The sequence below is a fragment of the Molothrus aeneus genome, chromosome 5 (genome assembly GCF_037042795.1).
Source record: "Molothrus aeneus isolate 106 chromosome 5, BPBGC_Maene_1.0, whole genome shotgun sequence".
NCBI lineage: Eukaryota > Metazoa > Chordata > Aves > Passeriformes > Icteridae > Molothrus > Molothrus aeneus.
In genome coordinates, this window is record NC_089650.1 from 61,157,787 (window position 1) to 61,184,301 (window position 26,515).

At 39.2% G+C, this 26,515-nt stretch overlaps 1 protein-coding gene across 7 annotated transcripts in view; it reads right to left on the reverse strand.

Annotated features, from left to right (window-relative positions):
• The window catches only part of PCLO (piccolo presynaptic cytomatrix protein), a 323,520-nt gene extending 301,490 nt beyond the window's left edge, over positions 1 to 22,030 (reverse strand). For all 7 annotated transcript variants that reach the window (XM_066550944.1, XM_066550946.1, XM_066550943.1 and 4 more), the window contains exons 1-3: positions 21,698 to 22,030; positions 13,954 to 15,211; positions 1,349 to 2,737 (exon numbers count right to left, since the gene is read on the reverse strand). In XM_066550944.1, the coding sequence (XP_066407041.1) occupies positions 1,349 to 2,737; positions 13,954 to 15,211; positions 21,698 to 21,939 (2,889 nt within the window). In that variant the 5' untranslated portion in view covers positions 21,940 to 22,030. The remainder of the gene's footprint in view (positions 1 to 1,348; positions 2,738 to 13,953; positions 15,212 to 21,697) is intronic.
• Positions 22,031 to 26,515: the final 4,485 nt, after the last annotated feature.

A 26,515-nucleotide genomic window follows, 5' to 3' on the forward strand; every position in this document is an offset into this window, starting at 1 on the left:
AATTAAATCCATATAATTGTGTGTGTGTGTATTCCCAGACTTGGATAATGATGGAGTGTGTGTGTTTGATGGTATTCAGTGCATAAACAATGTTAAAAATAAACTGAACCCCAATTTTCAATCCCTGATCAATCTTCTTCCTGCAGTTTCAGACATTTCTTTCTGACCTAAATGACCCAAAATGCATTAGACAACATATTCATGTGTTGGATAAAATGTGCTCATTATATTAGAAAAAAGACCTCTCAAATGACAGTATATTCCAGAAAATAATACACAAAGAAAGGCATATGCAAACATCATAAGCAGTATTTTCCCTGCAATATGCTATTTCTTCTCACATTTATTCTCACCTTAAGACAGAGATATGATATCCTTTAACCCTGTCAGTCATTTGCCATTTATTCATTCAGATTTCAAAGGCAGAACACCAGCTGCCAGAGTCCTCATGTGCTGCACAGACCAGCTTAAACACTTCAACTACTCACAAGTATTTTCAGTTGGTCTGCTTCTGTTAAATTAAACTTGCCAGATTCATAGGGCAAATAAGATGTGCCTCCACCTTTCCATTAAGCTAGGATAAAATTTCCAATCCCCTTGTAAAAAAAAATTACATGGAGAAAGGAAAGATAAAAACATGCAATGCAAGGAAATTGTTGAAAATAAGTTGTGTAATTCTTTTAAATATGAGTAGCTGTCTCAGGCAATCACAAAAAAAGCCCTTTCAAAGTGACAGTCTTTAATGAATGAAGTAACTTTGTGAGCCTTGTATTGTTCTTGCCAAAAAATTACATCTTTCACCACACAGGTATCACTCAAACTTCAACCTTCCTAATGAATTCATTAGCATATGCAAAGACTCCAGAGCCAGAATGAGATTGATAGAATAAATTTATCATGTATTAACAGGAGGGAAGGGCAATAACTAAGCATTAACACATTTCTTCATTCAAGAGTTTTCTGGATCAGAGGCACTGGTTAAAGAAGCACAGATTAGGAGACAACTCTGAGGTATAAGAAAAAGCTTATAACAGACAAAATACAGTAGTTTGCTGTGTCATAGTAACACCAGTTTCAAATGAGTTCATAACCACATCTGCTTATGTCTCAAAACCCTAGCAACCACCTCTACCAGACCTCCTTAATACACCAAAACTTCATCAGTGCTATCTGACAAGTGACAAAGTTTCATACAACACAAATACTTAATTTTAAAAGACTTCAGATGATGAAATGCTCAATAAAATTTCTAAACAATTCAAAAGCTAAAAACCAGCTATTTATGTCTCCACAGCACAGGGAACCTGTAAGTAGGAACACAGGGCAAATATAGATTCCATCACCTTACCTCAGCTATGTGCGGCATTGGGTTAAATCCACAGAGATTGCACACAACTTTCTTGCACTCAGTACAGGTGTTAAAGTTGGGGGGATCCTTAGAACCAATATTTAGTGCAGTTTTACAAAGAGGACAAGACATTTCAGGTTGGCTAGCTTTCTCTGGTTCCAACATCCCATCGGGTTTCTTAGCTTCAGCAGCTTGAGGCTTGCTATCTTTAGCCAAACCAGGTTTCTTTTCTAAATCAGATCCTTTAGTTAAAACACTATCCACTTTCGATGGCTCTGATTTTTCAGGAGGCTTGGCTTCTTTCTTTATAGGAACAGCTTTTGGAAGAGGCTGAGCCTGAGCAGCCTCTTTGGGGGCTGCTTGAGGGGCTGGAGGCTGTGGTGGAGGCTGGGGCTGCTTCGCTGCAGGACCAGGCGGAGGGGGGCCCGATGGCTGAGACCCTGTCTGACCTGCTGTGGAAATTAAATTTGAGGCCTGGCTGAAGAATGAAGCTCCAAATCCAAAGAGTTTCCCAGTAACTGTTTCTTGTGGTGTTGTAGGCTGAGGCTTAGGGGCATCAGTGATGCCTCCCAGATTAAGGCTGAAGCGCCTTGATTGCTCTGGAGTTTTCTGAGGTGGCTGGGGCTGAGGTGCAGGCTGTGCTGGCACTGGCTTGGCTCCTGCCCCTGCCTGTGGGCCCTTGGGAGCTGGTTTTGTATCAGGCCTTGGGGCTGCTTTTGTTGGTAACTTTTTAGGCTCATCTTTTGCTTGCGTTGGCTCAACAGGCTTTTTAGCATCTAGTCTAGCCCCAGGCTGAGATGCAAGCTTGGGATCTGACTTCTGCCGGGACACTTGTGGAACAGGTTTGGAATCTGGTTTATCCCCAGCTGGATGTGTGTCCTGGGATGGCTTTGCAAGCTCAGGCTTTGGGGAGTCAGTCACTTTCTGCTGAGTTGGTGGTCTGGGGCCTGCCAAATCCTGCTTCTGCTCTGGCGCTACAGAGGTAGATACAGTGTCTGCTGTGGGCTTCTGTACACTGGGTTGTTTTTGCTTATCTTCAGCCTGTGTTGGCTTGACTTGATCAGATTTTGGAGTGGCATCTATTTGCTGGGAAATTTCAGTGGGTTCTGCACGGGGTTGTTTTGATTTTACAGGAGGAGACCCAGGCAGGGGTGTTTGCTTTTTTTGTGGAGGAGGTTTTTTCGAATCTGCTGACTGTGAAGGATCAGGTTTTGGAGTTACATCTTTCTTTTGAACAGGCTGTGGATGGGGAGATGGTTTAGCTGTTGAAGGTGGAATGGGTGTCTTCTGTTTGGGTGCAAGTGGCTGTGGCCCAGGACCATGACCTGGTCCTAGGTCACCTCCCAATGTTCTTTGCATCTGGCAGTTTAAACAGAGCCATTCATTGATCTGAAAAAAAAAAAAGGCAATTATAACTAAGATAAGACAAAGTTAATAAAATAAACATAATAATAAGTTATTCTAATATAGGACTTGCTCCAATATTTTAAAATTCTGTGTAAAAAGGGAGAAATACCACTAATAATGTTTTGCAATTAACATGCACAGCTGATTATTTTCATTCTTCTCCACATCGCTGTGAGTCAAGCTATCACTGAGCCCATGATTCTAATGGCTTCACATTCAGTTTACACACAGCTGAATACTGGAGGATAAAAACCCATCAGAATGAAAAAAATGCATTGGAATTTCATGGGACCCAATGAGTCATTTACAGCAATGATTTGCCAGAATAATGACAAATACTGCTAAAATAGTTTAACACATCAAGTCTGCTGACAGAAAACAATAATCAGAATTATTAAAACACAGTAAATGCATAATTATCTTTAAGCATACATCTATCAAGCTCTTAATGAAGCTTATGCTTTTGGTAATGGTTTAAATTACAGAGCACAGGTATTGGAAGTACATATGTATCCAATGAATTAGCCACAGAGGTGTGTAAACGGTATAAAACAGACTTTTGAATTACCACCAGTTTCAGGGGGCAAGTGTTCATCTAAAATCAGTGATGAGCTTTTCCTGAGCCCTGATGGTATTTCAAGAGCCACAATCAGGTTTCCCAACTCCTTTGATATTAAAAGTTTCTAGGGTAATTACAGTATACAACAGGGCCCTCTTGTCACACAGAGAAGAAGGAATAATGCAAATAATGCATGTTTCTCATCAATTATAGTACCTCACAACTTTAAAACATTTTTTATCATTCCCAAGCAGTGTTGCACGAGAGGGAAACCATATTTCTGATAAGCCCAGCTTCACCATCTGAGAAAGGATCAAATTGCCTAAAACATGTGGTCACATGCTACTTTCCACACTTTTCATCACTAGCAGAAACATTATAGGCAGCAAAAATGCCATTCAATATGGTACAGAGTCTCATGGGCCTCCACCTGCAAGAATATATTTAAGCAGGTCACTTTTAGCTCTTCTCCTATTCTTTAGTCTTTGTGTGAAACTCAGAGTGCCAGCTACAGCACTTGCATGCACCACTGCAACAGAGGGAACAGCAAGTAGGAGAACACACAACATAAGTCTCTTTGCCCTTAAGGGTGAAGATTCCTGGATGCTGTTTCTCACTCAGGACTTGATGGTCTTAGAGATCTTTTACAACATAACTGATTCTGCGATGCAATGAAATCTCTACTATACACCATGGAACAAATCCAGAGGCACTACATGCAAAGAAAAATTTTGTCCGTGTAATATCAGAGCTCACTGGAAGAAAGGAGCTCTGATATCATGGACTGAGGCAATGAATTCATTATTTTTGTGTGCCTTGCCAGCCTCGTGTTTTTGTAGCAGCAAAAATTGGATGCAGCTCCCTAAAACACAGTTATTTAAATTATTCTGATAAACATGGTGTAAACACACACACTGGAATATAAGTTCACTATTACTAACAGCTTCACAAAGTGATGACAAATTTTGGCCTCAGCTGTAAAGTTCCATTCATAGTAAGGCTGCACTTCTATTTTCAGTGCAATTTTTTAGATTTTTTAAACAATTCTCTGTTCTACTTGCAAACGATAAAACAACTGATTGCTAAAAAGTGAAAACAACTGAAAAAAAAAATGGAACACGTTTAAACTCTGCTTTGAATTATGAAAGGAATTAAATTCAGACCTGTACAGAGGACTTGAGCAAAGATTACATTTAGCTTAACTCCCATTTTGTTTGCTTAATGATCACTTCTCTTACCTGATTTTAGATATTAGTAACATAATTTAATTAGATACATACTAATACCATTTCTGGATTAATCCTTAAGGGTTTTCTAGGGCTTAAGTGTAATCAAAGACCAGGCTGTCACAGTTGTCTGGCTTTGGCAAAGTAACTAAGATTTCCTACATTAGAGAGGTTGGCTCTGCTCTACAGTGGAGAAAGACAAGATCCTGTGAGGAGTTTTTTAATGCACCTAAGCAAGGAATGGCTTTTCCCCCTATCCAAAGGATTCCTACAGATATTTGGAAAACTTGCTTTCTGTAGGGATTCACTGCTTCTGCTTCTTTTTACACTGTGGCAATAACAGGTGGCTACCTGGTCTCATTCAGCTTCCAGGAAAGCTAAATTTAAGTCACTATGACACCTTCAAGGCCTCAAATGAAGTAGCTGTAGAGTTGGTGGGGCTATAAAATGAGTCATTTTAATAATTCTTACATTTAAGGTATCCAGATTCAAATTGCATTTTTAAGCATTTAGGTTTGTCTTCAACCTGCAGCTTGTCCAGTCTGATTCTGTTATCTACCTGGAGTACAAACAACCATTACTTTTATGCTACAGATTTCAAAACAACCTTGTGCAGAAGACAAAACCTTAACCCATTATTTTTTTTCCTTATTATTATTAAAAAAATTTACACATATATACACACATGTGCATTCTTGGTATGAAACTGAAGCCTCCAAAACCAAAACCAAATTTGCAACTCCTACAGCTGAACTCAAAAATGAAAAATGTACAAAGTTTCACTTCACTGTATTATTTTTTACATCTTTCTGGTTTAAACATAAAATTCCTCCTATGCACTTTAGTGGGAGGAATTAAGTGCCAAAATGTTCAAGTCATTATAGGTTACACACATCTTCAAACAAATGCAAAACTGTACAAACTATAGTCCTGTGATTGGAACAGCAGGAGTTCAAAATGAAATGTGCTATGTGATATAGTTTTCTATCAAACACTTGCCTGTTTTTTCTACCAGAATTACAGAGACTTTCCATAAATTTTGACAGGAATGGGCTTCCATTAAATACAGATGCTCTTACACACTATTACATATGAAGTAAAACTTAGTGCTGCTTCACTTAAATAACTTAAATACAAATGTTTCTCTATCCTTAAAGGTGTTCCTGGGCAGAAGTTCTGTGACCTCCTAGTTTCTTTCTCCACATTTCTAATATCATTATGTGGGATTAAAAAGCAAAAGTTTCCAGAGGAACTTTTGAGCTTTCACTGCTCCTGTCTGTGATGGAGATTCCTCTTTGATGCTGAGAAACCCAAGCTGTCTGTTTTTTACACCAATATATAGGGGTGGGAGCTGGTCTTATTTCTAGAAGAGATCTGTGAGTGATTTTCTTCATTCTGAGACCCATGTCAATAAGTGCTATAACTAGAACAGTAAACCTGACAGATTCCAAGCAGCATTTTTGTTCAGATTTCAACTCCTGAGCAAAGAAAATTGCTGCTTTGTTTTCTAACTCTTGTAGAAACTATATGCCCTCAGAACAACAAAAAAGTAATTAAAATGTATTTTATATATTCATCAACCATAGCATCAACTCTTCTAGTTTGAAGCACCAAATGAATTTATTTGGTATTTTACTAACAACATCCATGGAGAATCACTTTGAAGAAAATTATAACACTACATTTCATGGATTATGAATGCATAAGGAAAGGCAAGCTAACAGTTGACACCAGTAACAAATAGCAACTATAGTTAAGTCCTTCTCCCTATCCCAAACAAAGCCAACACAGTTGAAGGCAATCCAGTGTCTATTCCTTTCTTCAAAAATGGTTGAGATTTGTTCTAACAACACAGACCCATCAAAAGCAACAGGAAAGCTTTCACCAAGTGCATTGCCTGGCACACTTAATTTCTATCCCTGCAGATGATGTAGGAGAGGAAGAGAATCTATCTTGATTCCATGATTCCAGAAGTACCTGAGAAATAAATTTTGACTTGCAGATTGCACACATTTCATACAAAAATTACTAGCATAAAGTATGAATGTGGCCCTCAGAAGCCATGTTAGCAGTCCTTTTGCAGAGCAGAGCTGCACTCCAAGTGTATGGGTCTCATTCTCATTTAGAACAGTCATTTGCTGCTATAAAAAGGAACTTAAAATGTACATAAAATATTAACATCCCTTTACATTACCACAGGTATGTAAAATGGACTTTGCTGACACTGCTCAACTCCAAAGCTTTATTGACAAAATCAGCTTCTAGTTTGAAAACACATTAACTCATTTGGCCCTTGACAATTTTAAAGAGCAGTGAGGAATCCAGATTTGGCTCTTAGCAGAAATTTTTGCCAAGATGATAAGAGAAACATGAAAAATAAAGCGCTCAAGCACATGATTTTATGCAGCTTCATGCAGTGTGGTGGAATACTCTAAGACAAGAAGCTAAATCAGAAAACCCTGTTATGGAAAAAAAAAAAAACTATCACAAACCAAATTAAATTGGTACATCAATATACAAGTTAAAATGTCTTCTAAAGAAGCTTGTGCAATCCTGGATACAAAGTTTTGTTCTTCTAGACCATTATTTTATGAATAAGTTCTCAGCTGTTCAAAGTAATTACACCAAACTAAACATTTAACAATTGTACACAGTATGCAACTGATCCTCATTTCAGGCAAACACATCATCACTACAAAATACATATTTACCTTCCTTTCAGATATATGATGAGTTTGCCAGGGAACACTGACTCAAGATGCTCACAAACATGACACTAGATTCTAGTCAGCAGCATGGTCCATGGGATCCTTCCACAAACCACAGCAATGGTTACAAGCTCTGTAGCTTGGTGTTAAACCAATGCTGGTAAAAACTTTTTAAATAGACATATTGAAAAAACATTTTTAAATGTTACTTACTGTTCTAAAGCTACTGAACACTACAGAATTAATTATATTATGCAGTTATCACAATCTTAAAACATATTCCACTACTCTACTTAAATTACCAATATGAAAATCTATAGTTTGCATGTGAATTATGAATGTTTGGGGAACCATTATTTTATAGCTTACATAATTAGAATCATAAAGCAGAATAATGAACACAACCTTTTGAATTTTTTTTATCAGTATCTCAGGATATCTAAAAACTAGTTTTTTTTATAGTCAAGGATATGATTAAGCTGCCTCATGCACATAGCAAGGAAAAAGACATTTAAATACAGCTCAGTGCACTGCATCATGCAGTAATGCAACAAATGCTCATTGCTTTGATCAACTACACTGAGATTTGATATGCCAGAAACACATGAATGACTGACAAAAAATCTAACTGCACATCAAGAGAGTGGCAAAGAAAAGGTTAACAAAGTTCATCTGTGCTGCACTGAGCGAATCATGAGAAGGATTAAGCTGTCTGGTGAGAGCAGGGCTGGGCTGTGCTGCCTGCCCAGTGGCTGCCCAGCAAACACCATCCCACATCACATGGCCTCACATAGTAGTAAATTACAGTTGCTGAGCAACAGCAATACTGGCACAGATGGCTGACTGCAGTTGACATCTTTAGCTATGCAGATTAATTTATTATTTACTTGTGTTAAAAACTGTACAGGCCAGCTTTCTGGACTAATGAGAAAACACTCCAACATATTGTAGAATATTGCTCAATTAAATTATTGGGAATCTATTCCCCATACAGAGGGGTTTTGCCTCTATGTTCTGCCCCTTATGTAAAGAGAAAAAAAAAAAAAAAAAGAAAAAACCACAAGGCATCACTGCTATTTCTACATCTAATCCTTAAAGTAAAGCAGAACTGTGGGCACACAGCCTTCCTCTAAGACAGAAACAATGTGGGAGTTTGTTTAAGAATATTCCATGGAGAGAAACAGTATCCTGTACTTCCATAACCCTTCTACTTGAGGATCTTTACAATTTTCCCAAATGTCTGTGCAGAATCTGTGGCTAGGGGCAGAACTATAGGAACTACACTAACTTCATTTCACCACAAAAATTGTGAATAATCCCCATTTGCATAGAAATTGCAGTGTTAGTAACACTGGAAGATCCCAAGTACTCTTTGTACTACAGCATATATTTCACACTTTTATGGCTTTTAAATGGCAACTAAACAAGTCTTGTTTACATCTGCTCTCTGATCAATTTGAACCTAGACTAAAGTACATCAGTTTTACACAACTCTTCTCACTTAATTTCAACACAGTTAAGAGCTGGTATTTAAATAACTACTTTGAAAAATGTTTCAAAGTCTTGGGATTTGCTGCAGTTTTTTTAAACACATTTCTATACAACTTATGATGGCTATAACAGCTGATAATTAGATTTAGGTCTTTGATTTTTTTTTTTTTCTGTTTTACTTATATAACCCTTTTATCCACCCCACCAAGTTCACATAGGGTGTACAAACTCAAAGCTATTTTCCCTGATATCAAAACACTTAAGACTTTATTGCATGTCACTACCCACAGTGATGGCAGTTTATTCTTGTTTATATATCATTTCCAGTCCAACTTGCATTTTGGTTCCCATGTACTATTACAACACAGCAGGGTCTAGACTGCAAACCACAGGGAATACTTCAATCAACAGCTTCCTTTACTATCATGTAATCAACAAAGATTTAATAGAGTAATTTCTATTAATTTTATTGCAAGTATAAGCATAACTTACCTGAATTCACAAGATTTATACTCATCTTCCTTATTTTAAATTATTATATATTGTTCTCCCTATACAACCTAATAATAATGAAAATAACAAAAATTAATGTCTTGCTGACTGTTTAAATTCTGTTTAGTTATTGATCCTACTTCATGCCCAAATATTTTTAGGAGATTTAGAGCTGCAGGATTTTAATAAAAGCAAATACAAATACCAAAAAATAATTATGAAGATTTGAACTAAAATATTATATTTTTAAATCAAATCTTGTGATATGATTGTAAAATTAAAGAGAGGCAGAAAGAAAGCAAAAAAAAAAAAATCAAGGCAATAATATGTAGTACAATTGATATGGAAAATTTCTATCTATAAAAAAAAAGTTCAGAAATAGACATGCCCTCCCCCACAAAAATCTTCAATAACAAAAAATAAAATATTTCAGACAGAGTTAAAATTTTTTCATATTGAATTGAAAAAATAAATGTGCAATCCAGTAAAAAGTTCTACTTGATCAGAAACCATACACTCCACTTTGAGATAGTCAACTGTTTGGGGTTTCTGATTCCTCCTCCTGGAATTTTTATCCCTCCTCTTTTTTCCAATAAATTAGCTTTGGTACAGACACATTGTTTGGAAAAAAAAATCAGAAACCATAAAATATTTTTAAGAATTCACTTTATCTCTGCCCAGAAGATCTTTTGGCAAGTAAACAAATCCTGTATCAATACACAGCTTCCCATTATTTGAATGTACAATTTTCATTAAGTATCTATCTATAAAATTGTACCTGGCCTCAAGATTAATTTCAAATGTTCTCTTTAAAGAACGGCACAATAATGGATGAAATGTGATCTAATGTATATAAAATTCATGTAGAATAATCCCTCCTCAAAAACCCCCAAGAAGACAGGCATCCACATGTGCACAGATACACATCCAGGAGCAGAGCCCACACACAGCCAAGGGTCCAACGTTAACAGCTCTAACACTCCACTCGATCATCAGCTTTACAGATGACATCATAAAGAATGTAAGGATTTTATGATTACCCTTTAAACCCTTGCCCAGTCAGTTTTGCATGCATCTTCCACTAACTAGTTCACAAGGAATGAAAATTTATTCCAGCTGCTGAGCATATGCGCTAATTTAGATTTAACTATAGCAGTTTGTGCTTTTTGCCTTTTTCCCTCAAGATGCTTTTGTTCATTTTCAGAAAGCCTACTCCTACTTGAATGCTCTAATGGGCTGAATCTTTTTCTGGGAAGTGCTGCGTTCTGTTGTTAATGGCTCATGGGAGTGGGTTTGGGAAAATAAAATGGTAAAAAAATTAGAAAAATAAGTCACCACGTAGTAAAAGATACACTTCCTACAAGGTTCTGATGTACATGAAAGGCAAATGGAATAGAGTACCAGTCCTCAAACCTGCTTATATAATTTTTTCCATTACTTTATGCAACTGTTGCTAGGCAGTCATGTGCCATGGTGATGAGTGGAGTATGAATACCTAGACAGATTAGAGAGACATATGTTACTGAACACTTATGTATGATGCCTTTTCTCTCCAGACTGCTGTACAAAAGCAAGACACCAACTATCCTTCTTCCCCAAGAGGACTGCAGTGTCAGATGGTTCAGAGAAACAGTTCAAGGCGTCTGACCTTGTGGCAATACAGGTATCACTTTCTGCTCTTAGTTAGAGTTCTCTCTAGTGAGTTAAAACAGACAGAGTGCATGTACTACTGAATTTTAAATAAAGGTTTAAATTAATAAAATGAATTAAAATTTTTTATCTGCATTTTATAATGGCTTTACAATGTATGCAATCTACTTCCTAAGCCAGTTTTTAAAGCTTGTAAAATTCTTTTCAGGATCAGCTAGAAATATAGAACACAGAAATTGAGAAAGATCTACATTGGAAAAATTATTCACTTGATTAGTTTTGGAGACTGAGCTACCTTGTAAGAAACTTGTAAGGAGGCTGTCTTAGGAAAGCAATTCCAGCAGCTGCACAAAGGGAAAATTTTAGAGAACAAAAGTCAATTTTTTTCTAAATAAATGCCTTCCATTCCCCACATCCAATTTGAAATTATTGCTTCCCCATAAGTAATGTGTTTAACATAAGCAATAAAATCAGTAGTTATACAGGATGTGGGAAAAGCACAATGTAGGATTCCAGAATAATGAAGCCTGACAAAAAAATATCAGGGAACGCTAAAGTAAAACAGTAAAGTCAGTAGGTGCATGGGTAAGACACAGAACTTTGGTCAATAATACTTCAGGAGAAGTTAAAATACAAGAAGTGAAAAGAAAAAAATTGCACCATAAGCAAGAAAACTGACAGCCAAGTCACAAATCATGATCTTCCTGATAGTTGGGAAGAAGTGGGTAAAGTACTGTAAAAGGAATCAGGAACTTTTGTTAATAAGCTAAATACTTAAAGGAAACAGAAAGTAGAATGAAAATTTGATAATAACTCAAGTGAGAATCTTGGCAGCTGAAATAAGTGAATTTTTTTGTCTGTGCCAGAGCAGGTTCTATTAACTTTGATCCCAACATTCAGGAATAAAGTCAGGTGTGATTTTTGTCACACTTCAATGGCAGACTGGAGCAGGACACCCACAATGAAGTTTCAGCAAGACAGCTGGTGGTGCAAAGCTGAGCAAATGAGAAAAGTCTGAGTGGGAGTCAGGAGATTGGAACTAATAGCTGAATAAATTAGATGTCCAATACCTTCATTTTCTGAAATGATTTTTTCATGAAATAAATGCATATCCTGTGTTTATTTCAATGTCTAATATGAAATTCAAATTTGCTTTTACATATGTATGCAATCAGTTAGTCTTAAATGCAGCTGTATTTATTGTCTAAAAGTCCTGAATTTCACACTTACTGAGTACCCACTTCAAAAACTAGTAGTTATTCACAGAATTTCCAAATACTTGGAAATCTTCTTACATAAACTCTCTCTCAAAACCTGTTTCATTTGAACACACCAAAGTTGTTGACCAATTCCATAGGAAATATGGAGCTTTTAAAGGAAGACAAACTTGGGGCTTCAAGAGACTCCAAGAGCACACTACCGACATGAACAACTCAGCACTCACAAATAAATGTAAGAAGTTCTGGCCCAAAAACATTGGCAGAATTTGAAGACAAAGGTTTGCAATAAAACTTCCTTGTTGACTTTAATATTAATATGTTACACTTCTTGCCTGTTATACATCTTTTTTTCACACTAACAGTCCAGAATGACCTTTCCTCATGTAGACCCTGAAATATTGACACCTGGTTAGTTGCAGATGCTCTGAAGTTTCTACACACAGATGTTCAGGTCACTCCTTTTCCAGTCCAGCCTTCAGTGCCAGCTATCTCAATCCTCAGTTTCCCTAAACTCAAAGAAGACATCAACAATCCTAAACCAAGTGCTATCAATGGTTACTGCTATTACTCTTTCAGTCTTAAATTTCCAATTTTAACAAAAAAACAAAAATATCATATTGCTGGATGCAAAAAATCTGCTGTTTGTTACCGGTAGCCACAAATAAACGTGCTGGAAAGAAAACCAGCTGCTAACAATATCCTTAAATCACTGTGATACTGAGTACACAGGTTGCCCAGAAAGGCTGTCAGACCTCCATCCTTAAAGATATTCAACACTGGCTAAACCTGCTTGAGGTGACACCACTTTGAGCAGAAGTTTAGACTACACCATATCCAGAGAAATTTTCCAGAAATTCTTTGATTTAATTTTAAATATACAGGTATTATTTATTAGGTTCAAAATACAGTAGTAGTCTGTACTTCTTCCTGTGTTCGTCTCAGATCAGCTAAATTGATACCACAAGACAAAAAAAAAAGTTTTCTAAATATCCCTTCTGATTATCACTAGTTAGCCTTTGATGCCAGGTCCATTCTGTTTGAATTTCCATAAATTGGTAGAAGTGTTGTTACTGAAAACAAACTCCAGCTACTTTGCAAATTTAAAAGTAGCATATCAGGATGTACAAGAAGCTGAGCAAACAGTCACATAAAGCATTATTCCCATGCAGAGCAATAAAGGATATGTATAAGCAATAAATCAAGCTACCACAAACATCAGGTTAAAATAAATTCATTTGTAGTCCTAATATTGTTTTCTATTCCATTTTTATGTTATAGAATTACAGCAAGAATGGCAATCAAGGTTAGAAATAGTCCACAGAGATCTTAACATCCCACAAGAATGAAATAACCCACGTAGCACCAAGGCAAACTCATGACTCAGGCTTTCAACTAACACAACTGAACACTGGCACAGTTGTAAAGCAAATCCACTCCATATCCTTTCCTTAGCCACACACTGGAGCTATGAAGACTGCTTTTTTTTTTTAATTAGTTCTTATAGCAGAAAGGTTATTTATCTATAAATGTATTTGCACATGAGTATTGTGGTCAGATTATAAACATAGACAGCAGGTGATCAAAAACAATCAAAATGAGACAAAAGTCACACTAGGGTCTCTCCTTTTTTTATATAAAGAGATGAGAACACATTTCTAAATCTATATGAGCAGAGAACCGTTACCTTTTTCCTCCAGTTTCACCCTGTTTTACTCATAAGCAGTTATCTGAAATAGCATTTTTTTTACTGAACTTGTTAAATTATCACAGTGGTATATGTAGTACATGTGATGTTTCAACACAGCAAAGGCAAACTGAATTCTTAGTGAACATCAGTTTGAAAATTACTCACCTCTGTGATATGAGGATTAGGATTGAATCCACACAGGCTGCAGACTACAGTGTGACACTGGGTGCACGTGTTGTAGTTGGCCTTTTCAGGAGTGTGCAGCAGCAGCTCGGTGGTTGTACAAAGAGGGCAGAAGGTTTTCTTTGGGGCAGACTCGGTGGGTTGACTTGCACCAGCTTGCATTTGCTGTGGGGGCTTTTCCAGCCCTGGTTGTTGGCCAGGGGGTTTTGTAGGTCCTGCTTGTTGTGCTGGGGCTTTTGTGGGCCCTGCAGTCTGAGAAGGTGGTTTCGTAGGCCCTGCCTGGGGTGGCACTTGTTTTACAAGCCCTGTTTGCTGCGGAGGTGGCTTCCCAGATCCAGGCTGAGGTGGTTGTTTTGCAGGTCCTGTTTGCTGAGCAGATGGCTTTTCAGGTCCAGGTTGCTGAGAAGGCTGTTTTGGAGGCCCTGTCTGCTGGGGAGAAGGCTTGACAGGCCCTCCTTGCCGTGCAGGCTGCTGCGATGGTTGTTTGGCAGGTCCTGGGTGCTGCGATGATGGTTTTGTGGGAGGCGCTGTTTGGGACGTCACTTTAGTGCTGTCTGGTTGCTGTGGGGATGGTTTTGTTGGGCCTGATGAAGGTTTTGCAGAAGTTTGCTGTTGAATGGGTTTTGTTGGTTCTGATGGTTGTGGCTGAGATTTCTGTGGTCCTCTCGGCTGGGGTGGTTGTTTTGCTTGCTCTTGCTTAGCATCTGCTGGTTGGCCATGGCCTGGTTTCTGAACTTGCCTTGGTCCCCCAGGCTGCTGCTGCTGCTGCAGCGCTGGCTTGGAAGACTCAGTTTGTTGGACAGTAGGTCTGGCAGGTCCTTGTTGTTGAACAGCTGGCTTTGGAGACTGTGGTTGAGTTGGATGTTTCGCAGGACTCCTCTGCTCCTCAGGTTTCCCTTGCTCTTTTGGGGCAGCTTTTTGTTTCCTACCGGCTTCTTCATGAGTTGTATCTGAATCCGATATCAAATCAAAAGGATTGAATTTGTTCACAACTGAAGTGACTGCACTCAATGGATTGGCTTCTGAGAGAAAACTGGGCATCATACTTGGTTTCTGATCTTCTTTAAAATCAGTCCTGGACTTTGATTCCCGTAGACTGAGAGTAGAAGGGCTCCGTCCAGGTGCCCGTTGTTCTGTCTTCAGCGCATCTACTGTTCTGCTCTTACTTAAACCTGGTGGTCCTGGATCTGGAGGCTTACTTGGTTGTCTGGGATGGCGGCTTGTATCAAGTTCAGGATGTCTGCAAAGAGAAAATGTAATAAGATTAAAATAATGCATGACAGAATAAAAATTGGATAAAATAAGATGTATCAGTAGCCCTGGAAGTGCACCGGTAGCGCTGTGAAGTTTCTCAGTGCCTAAGCATTTTCAAGACCAAGGCATATAACAAGGTGCATGTAAAAAGTATTTAAATAATCACTATTCTTTAAAGGGTGATACAGGTATTTAGTCATTGATTGCTTTATTCTTTAGAAAATAATTTAATACAACAATATTTAACCAGATATCCTTTTTTTCAGAATTCCGAAGAGATCAAAGCTAGAACTTCCTATTATACTGATATACAAATTATTAACTCTCCACCCTGCTCCTCAGGATATAAAAAACAGGGAGACAGAAGACTAAAAGAAACAGAGGTGTCAAAATTAGCAGATCAAAGTAGAGCCATACAAAAAAAAATAAAAGCACAATGCAATATGCTTCTGTACTTATTTTTTGGATACTTGTACAAAATTTGGATATATTTACAATTCAATATGCAGTAGTGATTTAAAATTCATGTACGTTAAAGAGTATTCTTCTTTGCAAAAGTATTCTTCTTCTTTGTAAAGTTTTTATTTTGGCACCCATCTGCTCACAAATCAGGAGAGCTTTCCATTAAACAAAACAGATTTCAGTTCAGAGTTAGCCGGAACCTTCTTTTTTTCTTCTTTGCAAATAGCTACCATACTCCTTCTCAACATCATCTGAACAAGTCACACTGAACAGTATTAAAAAGAATTCCACCACATTACATTAGAGAATTGGGAAAAATCCATGCAACAACATTTTGCTGTATGTTCATACAGGAGAAAATGAAACTAAGAATGTAGGAACCCAAATCAAGATCACGGCTTTATATATGGCACAGTATTTCACTTGTTGCTGTACTTGGCTGTAGCACAGGAAATAATATTGTTGCTCACTGATATAATAATATTGTTGCATTGGTGCTAATGCTCAGGGATGTAATAAAATATTCTATTCAGTGCTACCACTCAGCTTCTGCTGGAAGATACGGGGTATACACTTCAGTGTCACAGAAATGTTGTAAATATAAAATTTTCTCTTTTTTACTTAGAGAGAATCAGTCAGCTGTGATCCTTGTTTGCCAGACAGGACATTTTTTCTTGGGTATTCATGAGCAAAAGAAACAATCACTTATTAGATTTAACTGCATTCCTTGACTAATAAATAAATAAATGCACAATTTAAAGAGTTTTTTCAGAAGTCTGCAGAACCATCTACAGTAGCCACATTAAATTATATATTTTAGATTATTAATGTCACCATGAGTTTAGCAGTATTTCTGATTAGCATTTAGTTTCCATTACATGGCTAGCAATGGCAATACAAAAGGACAAAGCTTAGTGGTAAACTTTTCTGTGTAATTCTCACAATGCAGGATTTCTCTTAATCTTGTATCTGACTTTTTTCTGTTAATTAAAAATTTCCTCAAGCAATACTTGCTAAGGACAAATTATTCCCAGCCTTCCACAATTCCATTTATCCTTTCTCATTCCTGTAGACTTATTGACCACAATATTTGGAAGCTTATGACCCTAATGTGCAACCCACTGATGTGAGCAGGTGTTTTTCCACTGGCATCAGTCAACATTGATTAATTCATAAAGAGGATAATTCAGAAAAGCCCAAAGATAATCTAATTCTTTCAAATATTTGGCATTTTCCTTATTAAAAGAGCAGTTTTATACTGTTGAGTCTTAACTTTTTTGTTAGGTTTGGGATTAAATGTGTTAGATGGTATTTTTTTTGTTTGGACTTAGATGTTTATTAGTTTTTATTTATGTTGCAGTTTTACAAACTGTGAGTTTTACAGTATTTTACTCTAACAAACTAAAAAAATGGAACCATATCTCTTTCTCTATAAGGTTTCTTAAGGATAAACTCTTTAATTAAGAAATGACAAATTATTTTTATTTTTAACTCAATAACTATCTGTGGCCTGCAATGCAGATATTTTATCTAATTATATAATATTACTCAAACTTATGAAGAAGAAGGTTAAGAAGGACAGGCTTCTGCTCTGAAACCTTTATTTTGTTTTATATATATCACTATATTATAAAACTTTAAAGTTTTCTACCATGTGATATTATACACTTCTATTCAAGCTACACACTCATAATCCTAGTTCTATTATTTCATTTTGGAAGTTTTCTCTATGGCCTCAGGTCAAATGTAGTGTTTTCTTGAGGGTCAGTGCCTGTCAGCACAGAAAGTCAAAAATTCCCAGTAACTAGGGTTCCAACATTATACTCTGATTAGCAAGGTAGGTCTACCTGCAGTTCTGCATCTTGTTATTTAGATAAGCACTCTAGGTTTATCTGAAGAGACACTGCTTACCATACAAAAACATTTCAACTAGTCTATTAGCTGGGTACACCTCCAGCATTCATGATTGTAAATGTTCAAACTCTTGGAAGGCTTCATTCAACAATGATAAGACTTAAAAGGGAGTGAGGAAGAAAAAACCAACAGTGCTATTGAAATTCAAGTCCAGAAATTGGATAACATGCCCATTCCCAAACCTTACAATGTGAAGCTAGAACAGAAGGGGGGGGAGGGGGGAATCCCAAACAAAAACCAAAGCAAAAAATCCAACGGTTTTTAAAAATTCAACTTGGAAATTAGCAAGAAAAATAACTGGATTGAAGTGGAATTCTGCTCCAGCTTGCATTTTTATCAAATAATGTGTTCCATAAATTTCCACCTGATCAGCTATCAGGCTTTGAAATAAGATTAAAACCCATGAATCTAGGAAATAAACTCAGGTGATTCTCTTCAAGGCTATTGGTATATTCTGAAGAGCTGACTTGTCTTGCCTTTGTACATACCAATGTTTCTAAGCAATGGAGACAGCGCGTGATTAACTAGTGGAAGAAAAAGCCTTGAAAGGACAAGCTTCTTGAGAAGTGTTACTTCTGTCAAAAGCCAGGACTTGTTCCATTTAGTTTGAGGTACCTGAGAGTTGAAGTCTTTTCTACAACCATTTTACAACCAACCACAAACTGATATTGAAAAAATTTAATTGAACTGGAGAATCAGAAACCTCAAACTAAATCTTAACAAGAATTTGACAAGAATTTTCTAGCTTTCAAATCTTTTGAATCACAAAAAAGCTTTCAAACCAGACCCAACATACAAAATAATTTAGTTCTTCCTCACATAATGCTTTTCTTTGTGCTGCTGTGCTTCCTCTCACTGCGGTGTTAACTCATGGAACTCATCTCTACTCATTTACATATTAGAGCCCAATCAAAGCTTACTTTGGACTAAGCAGAGATTTAACAAAAGGACTATTGGTCAGTTCTTCAATTCCATAACTACAAGCACCTGTTAAGAAGGCATGTTTTTCCCCATTCATCAGTATTAATAGTTTCAAAGACAAATGCAGTAACAATGCAACTCAAAGGTAGTTAATTTTTTTCATATCTGCAGAAAATATATGTATGAATTTATGCATCCTCCAGTGGCTAACTTTTCTTAAAAACATATATTTCTTCTAGAAAATATACCATAAATATACTTCAGAAGTGCAACAGTTAGCGAGACTTCTTAGCATTTCTTATCAAAATGCAGCAAAGTTTATTTTATTTATATCTATTGTGACCAACTTATTGAACTGGGAAAAAAAAATGACCAAAAACCCCAAGCAGCTGTATTAGATGGTCATATATTCAGCTGGCCATCTAATCCTTTCAGATATAGTGTAATTCCTCAGGAAGTGAACACTGGCACAGTTACAGAGTCATTTGATGAAGCTAGAACAAATGGAACTTGCTTACAAATTGACTCTGCTTGTTTCAGAGAAATTTCCCAACCATGAATTTTCTGAAGACAGATAATTGAAATTGGATAGAAAGATTTCCACAGATCCTAAACATCTCACTGGAACCTGAGAATGAAACTCTCATTTTTTTTATTTTTTTTAATAATAGGACAATTATTAGACAGTTCACTTTAGGTGCTCTAGATCTAAATGCACTTATTGCAATTCACAAGACTTCAAAGCTCAAAGCCTACAGAAGTTTTAGAACGTACAGCATTCATTTTAAGGTGGTAAAGGTGCACCTATATTACCTGGCACATATATTACTTACTATTAAAAAGCCTGTTTTTGCAAAAAATATTACCTTAGGATACCAGCAATCATAAGGAATTTGTACACTTTAGGGTTATTTTGGGAGCAGGAATGGGAGCATTTAGAATAGAAAATAATTATTAGACTCTAATGTTATAATGGAAATCACAAAGGAAGAAACCATTTAATATGTTAAAAATTAACAGATGCTACAATAATGACACTGCCAAAATGGAAAGCTATATGGACTGAAAGCCAGAATTCCTCTTTTGATCACACTCCGTCACTTAACATTGGACTGGAAAGAAAAAAAGAAAAAAAAACCTAAAAGTTCCAGTTTTAGTCTGGAAGAGGGCGATCTGTAATCCTTAGGAGAGGCTTACTCCAAGGGTTTTATTTGTATCAGGTTCTTGATAATTACTGCAAACATTCTTGGTAGCTCTCAACAGCAAAAAAAGCAAACAGCAAGAGGAGAAAATAAAGCCACAAACCAAGAGACAAGACAAGTAGTAACTTCATTACAGTGGAGAGGCCTGAAGATACTATGATGGGAACTGCTATAATAGTCAAAGCTGACATTCTGACGCTAGGTAAAAGGCTGTAATTCACGAATTTAGAGTCCTCTTACTTTAAATAGAGGGTGGAAGTATGGTATGCTAACAAGATCAAAGTAGCTTCTGATATAAATATGTTTGTAGGAAAGCAGACATTTATAAATGCAGATATGTTCACATTGCAATGAGTTCAGTCTACTCTAATGACTTCCAAGAACATTTATCTTTATTTTTTCATGGTATTGTTCCAGTAAAAAGTAAGTTTCAAAGTACTTGTGTCTTTGTTCATAGACAATTATACAAAAGGGAATTTTGAACTTAGTTTCATGGAACTAAAGAATATTTCTTTTTCTCATTAATGTTCCTCATTAACAACAGAGGCTGTGCAGAGATCTAAATTGAATGGAAATTTTTATTTTACACACAGTGCTAATGCCTGATCAATAATTAAGCAAGACATGAAATAGGAAGATTTGACTTCCAGTTTCAAAAAATGGAGACCATCATCTCAGGTATAATCTCAGTGACTCTAATAATTGCCCAAGAATTAATTTAGTCCCACCCTCCTTGCCTCTCTTCTAGAATTCACTTATATAAACCTGACATTATATAAACTGAATATGCATGTATGGTGGGGTGAGGTCAATGCACCGTGAAACACTCGAGGAGGCTCCTTTCAGCTTCCTCCTTCAAGACAAACAACACACCCAGCCCCGGAGTCGGAGAGCAACAGAGGCGCCGGCCTCGGGTGGCGGGCTGGGCCAGGAGGGGTTCGGGACCGAGGACAGCGGCACGGGGCTGGGCCAGGAGGGGTTCGGGACCGAGGACAGCGGCACGGGGCCGGGCCAGGAGGGGTTCGGGACCGAGGACAGCGGCACGGGGCCGGCCAGGAGGGGTTCAGCACCGAGGACAGCGGCACGGGGCCGGCCAGGAGGGGTTCAGCACCGAGGACAGCGGCACGGGGCCGGCCAGGGCCGTGGTTCAGCACCACGGACAGCGGCAGCCCCGAGGAGCCGGGCGGGGAGCGGGCTTGTTGCACGTCGGGCTGAGAATTCGCTGAGGGGCAGGCAAAGAACGGGGAAGGAAATTACCCCAGCCTTCGCAAAAACACAATGAGGTAAAGTCATGACTCTCCAGAACGCTGAATACCGTGGCAAGCAATTTAATCTATTTAGCCTCTCCCCTTCCAACTAATAAAGGGAGGGAAGAAAAGAAAAAGAAAAAAGAAAAAAAAGGGTGAAAAAATAGGCTGAAACAGACCTCCTCAATCCATGACTATTTAATGAAGCCGAATGATAGTTGTAGAGGTTCAGAATTGGCAGAGTAACGGCCAGCAAATGTATTATGCCCAAAAGCCTTGGAAGATTCAACAAGATTCTCTCTCCAGACGCTTGCAGAACCCATCCGCTTCCCTGGCTGCTACCAGAGCTGTGGGGCATCCAGCCCCGTAAAGCACACACCCGCACACAGAAAACCACAACGGTGTCTGCACATCTCTCCCCGCCCCGACACACAAACTGCCCGTGCTCCAGATCAGTGCAAGGCAGGAAAGGAGGGCGCAGCCCACGGAACCGGGGACCGCCGCTATTATCAGAGACCGCTGTAGTGGGGAGAGCAAGAGGGTGCAGGCTCCGTCCTGGTGCCCGCGCCCGTGCGGCCACCCCTTCCCTCCCTCTGCTAGCAAAATGGAACGCCGGCTCCGGGTGCAGCGGGCCCAGCTCGAATTGCGACTCGCCCCCCGCCCCACCGCGAGGAGACGGAGAAGGGGGAAGGGAGGAGCGGGAGAAGGGAGATTTTCCGTGCATGCCTTTGCATGGGAGGCGGCTCCGCGCCGGCGAGGTTCCCTCTGGGCAGCCCCTGCGCCCTTGACATGACAGCGGCGATCTGCCTCCTCTCCTCCTCGCTCAGCTGGCTCAGGTCCGCCTCCACCCCGGCCGGGACCAGGCTCTGCAAGGGGGCCGCGGAGCCGCCGCCATCCCCGGCTGCCGCCGCCCCTTCGGGGAAGGCGCCCAGCCCTTCGCCTCCTTCCAGGCTCGCCTCGTTGCCCATGGCCGCCGCGGCTCGCCGCCTCTCCCGTCGGGCGCAGACCGGGCTGGGGGGCGGCTCGCAGCCCCGCTCCCCCGCGGGCAATCAATCAGGGCTCGGCGGCCGCCACCACGGCCCCGCGCGGCGGCAGCGCCGGGGCCGGGCTGGGGCTCGCTGGCTGCCGCCGCGGCTGCCGGGGGAGTGCGGCGGTGCCGCCCGCCGTGCTCCGCCGCCCCGCGCAGCGCAGCGCATGCTCCGGGCGGGCGGCTCCCCCCGCGCTCCGGGCCCGCCCCGCGCCCCGGCCTTTAAAGGCACCGCCGCCCCCGCCCCGCGCACCCGCCGCATCGTGAGGGACCGAGCGGGGACCCGCGGCCATCCTGCGGGCGCTGCTGCCTCCCGCTCGCCTTCCCTCTGCGTACGAGGATGTGCAATTAAAGCCTGAAGAAGCCTCGCTTGCCCGAAGCGAAGTAAGAGGGACTGGAGGACGCGTCTGGAGGACACCCCCTCCAAGCAACCCCTTCAGAGTAGAGTCAGTGAGGTCGGATTGCTCCGTGCCCTGAACAGCAGAGTTTTGAATGTCCCTGTGGATAGAGATTTTACAGCTTGTCTCGGTCTGTGTTTCAGTACTGGACTACCATCGTGATGGCTGTCTCCACCATATCAGTGTTATTCCAGGACCAATCAGCCCCAAACTGGACACTGTAAAACACCGTGAAACACTCGAGGAGGCTCCTAATGCTGTTTCACAACTGCTGAATATATCGAGAAGAATAACTTTCTCCAATCTTCTGGCCACACTTGAGGTAGCAGAGGTCTGTCTGCCTCTGGCATTCTTCATCACAACCACATACTGCTGGAATGCATTCCATCTGGATGTTTGCTGCAAAGCTGCTTTTGGGACAACCTATCCTGGTGCAAGGAATTATTCCTTCCCAGATACAGAACTCTTTGCTTACCATTCTTCAACTTCAAGACGTTCCTGCCAGCTCATCCTCCCACCTGGATGGAGTAGAGTGGCCCTGCTCTTTAGTGTATCTACTGCTCTCCCAGCTGAGATTTGCAGAGAATGTATTCCATGCCTTGCTCACATCAGTAGCAGAGACATTGCATACCATTAGTCAGAAAGATACAAATAGTAACACGCCAGCAGTTGGACGTGATGCAAATAACCAGAGCTGGTTTGAGCACAACAGTTCAGTCTATTTTTCATCCACTGTACAGGTCTCCCTGATTTGGCTATAGGGATGTTATAGTTGATCATGCTGAAAGCCTGATGGAGTGATTTGCCTGAGGTTAAACACATGCTGTTTTTAATAACCTTCCTGTCTTTTGTCTGCTTGGGCATGGCTTCTAAGAGGACTTGCTCTGTAACTTTCCCAGGAAGGGTACTGGCTGCATTTGTCAAACTGCCTGGAGGCTCTCTTGTGGGTCTCCTTTTTGAAGATGGGTACAGTGCTTGCTTTTTCCTGGTCATTAGGAAACATCCCAGTGACTTTCTGAAGATGACTGACTTTACAGTAGCATCAACTCCCTCATCACTTTTTGATCCATCCCATTTAGTGCCATAAGCTTCTGCATATCCAGCTGATTTAAGTAGTCTCTCCTACAGCTCATGCTTTCCCTCAGAGACTTAGGAGACTACAGGACAAACCCAATCCATAAAAGCCCTTGGTCCTTCTATGTCTTTGCCACTAGTGTTCCTTGCTTCATTGATCAGAGCCAAGTTTTTACCAAATCCTTTCTAGAGACCTTACTAAATTGTGGCCACACTTTGCATATTCAAATGTGTTTGTTAAGCAACTAGATCTTCGCAGAAGTAATTTGTTTTAGTGAGGAAGATGTGCTAGAATTTGGTACTCTTGCTTGTCTCCTTCTTTAGCTTCATTAGTACTTTGCTTCAGACACAGCTGTATGCAGATGAACTCCCAAAATGACCTACATAGGGATGCTGTACAAATATTTATAGTGCTCTTATAGTGTAGCAATCAGAGATCATTTTTCCAGTACTGGTTCACAGTAAGTGATGAAACTAGTACCAGCTGGGGGCTTTCTAGTTTTCTCCTGAGTGGCTACAAGGAACACAACAAGAGAACTGCTCAGCAGAGAACATGATAAAGCACAGAGGTCTTAGTGGAGAAGCATGACATGAGTGTAAGTGGCTGCCTCTTCACATGGTGTTCTAGGTAAAGATATTAGAAAGGGCTGTGGGAGAGGCGACACACAATGCAGTCACACCTGACAGAAGGTGGATTGCCTTGACATGGGAAGGAAAGACAAAGTTCAGTTAAGGGGGTTAGAAAGAAACACATCCCAACATCATTTTTCACAAATGAACATCATATATGTAATTGAACCATGAATAGATGTGCAAAGTGCTGCTGCATGGAAGAAGACAAGTACAAAAAAAAAAGATGGGGAAAGAAGGATTTAATCAGTGAAAACATTTGGTTTTCTGATACTTACTAATTTGACCATTCATAATACTATTAAATATTGAATATTTTGTGGAGAGCGGTGTTTCTGTCCTTCAGTTGGGTAGTTGGAAACTTTATAATGTTCCCAAATGAGAGTTTTAAACAATAAGCATCAGCAGAACTCTAGTTTCCCCACTTTGAATTGTTTTATCATGTGAATTAATTTATTCAAAGCCAAATGAGTGACTAGTTCTTCTGACTCAGACCCAGAACTTGTCTTATGTTTAAAATCAGATGGCATATTTATTTTAAACATAAGAAAACTTCTGGGTCTGAGTCAGAAGAACTAGTGACTTTGAATAAATAAATTCACTCAATAAAACAATTAAAAGTGGGGAAACGAGTTCTGATGAAGCTTATTATTTAAAACTATATACACTGTTTCTGTTTCACTTTTAATCTGTCCTGAGATAGAAAATAGGAGGAAAAGACATTAAGGCCTAAGGAAGTAAGATGAGCACAAAGAAAGAGGCAAAGGATGAGAAATGACCTTCAGTGGGAAGTTTATTATTGGCTTCACTGGATCCAAGGATTTCACCTTAAAAATTATGATTTCAAATATCTTAGGGCTTTTTGTGGAAACAGTCTCTTTTCACAGTTCTGTGACATTTACCTTTTCTTATGAAAGAGCATGAAATCAATAGTTATCTGTTCCAGGAGTCCTGCTGCAAGTCTGTTTTCCCTACGTCCTATAGTTTCCACATCTTTCTCCCTATGTACTTTATGGTCTGTCCAAAAGTGACAAGAACTCTCTCATTTTGGTGTTACCAATGAAACTCAAAAACTAATGAGTCTTAAGATTCTGTTGTAGCAAGGAAAGAAAAGTTATCAAATTAATCAACCCATTTGTCAAAAATTGTAGTATCTAACTTGCAAGAAACGGCTCACTGGTGCCAGTAGAAAAACCCTAATAAAAAAATTGCTTAATCTCTAGCACAGAAAAACATGATTAAAACCTTTTCAGAGATAAAACAGTCCTTTTTAAAGTGCATGCAAATTAGAGTTCTTTCTGCAAATTTAGAGGCAGAGATAGAGAAGCAAGTTACCTTTTCTTTGATACTAGGTAATATAAAAGGATAATCATGAATAGCAGCAAATCAAACTAGCCTTTGAGGACCTGTTCACAGTTTATGTAGAATCTAAATTATATCTGTTTGAATCCCAAATAGACCAGCACAATCACAAACACTTTTATATTTTACATTGAGGCCATACATGGCATCTTTATCCCTGCAAAACAAAAGCACCATACATTTGAAGTGATGTAACTTCATTCAGACTAAACACTGTGCTTTATCCGTATGCAGTACTTTCAACAGGCCCTGACCAATTTGGTATGCAAACTAGATACATCAAATCTTCAAAGGAGCCAGTCCAAGGTAGAGCTGAGTATGCAGAAGCAGCACAAGGACACTAGTTCATCTTTTGCCAGTGCTGAATCCAATCTGGGGCAAGGGAATCTCAGTTTAGAGTGTATCTGCAGCACTAAAATGAATGCTAGAAGTTAATTTACTGATTAACAACATTGAAGACATCCAATTTTTTCATCGCCAGGCTGCTTAGTATAGATGTGCTCTTTACATTTTACAGTTGAGAAAAAGCCATTTAGTGCATAGAAGTTGGAGAACTAATGCTAAGATCATCAGAAGAAAGGAAGAGGTCAGTAACACCTTGGCATCAACTAGCAAAATGGGAGAAACTTTTATATCTTAATAATATGCCTGGCGCTGTGCCCAGACAAAAGTGAAGAGGGTAGAGTTGTTTTAATTGTTAGTGATTACCAGAGACTGTGCTGATCAGTACCACAAAATAAGATAGAGGAAACTAGAAGAGAAGCTAGAATTTGCATAAAAATATTTATAAAACTTTACATATTACTATTTTTTATTCTAATGTGTACAAATACTTAGGTAAATGTTGCAGTGCCCCTATCACATTTATCTACGTCATTTCAGAGATACAGAGACTGTGGAGTTTAAAAGAGATGGCTAAAATGCATCCAGCAGTTAAGTCCATCTGCTATATAGAATGAGCAGTGCCTTGTAATAATAGCTCCCACCAGCAAGGCTTGTCTCACAAGCTCTAATTCTGTGTCAAAACTGCACTCATCTACATACCAACCAAAG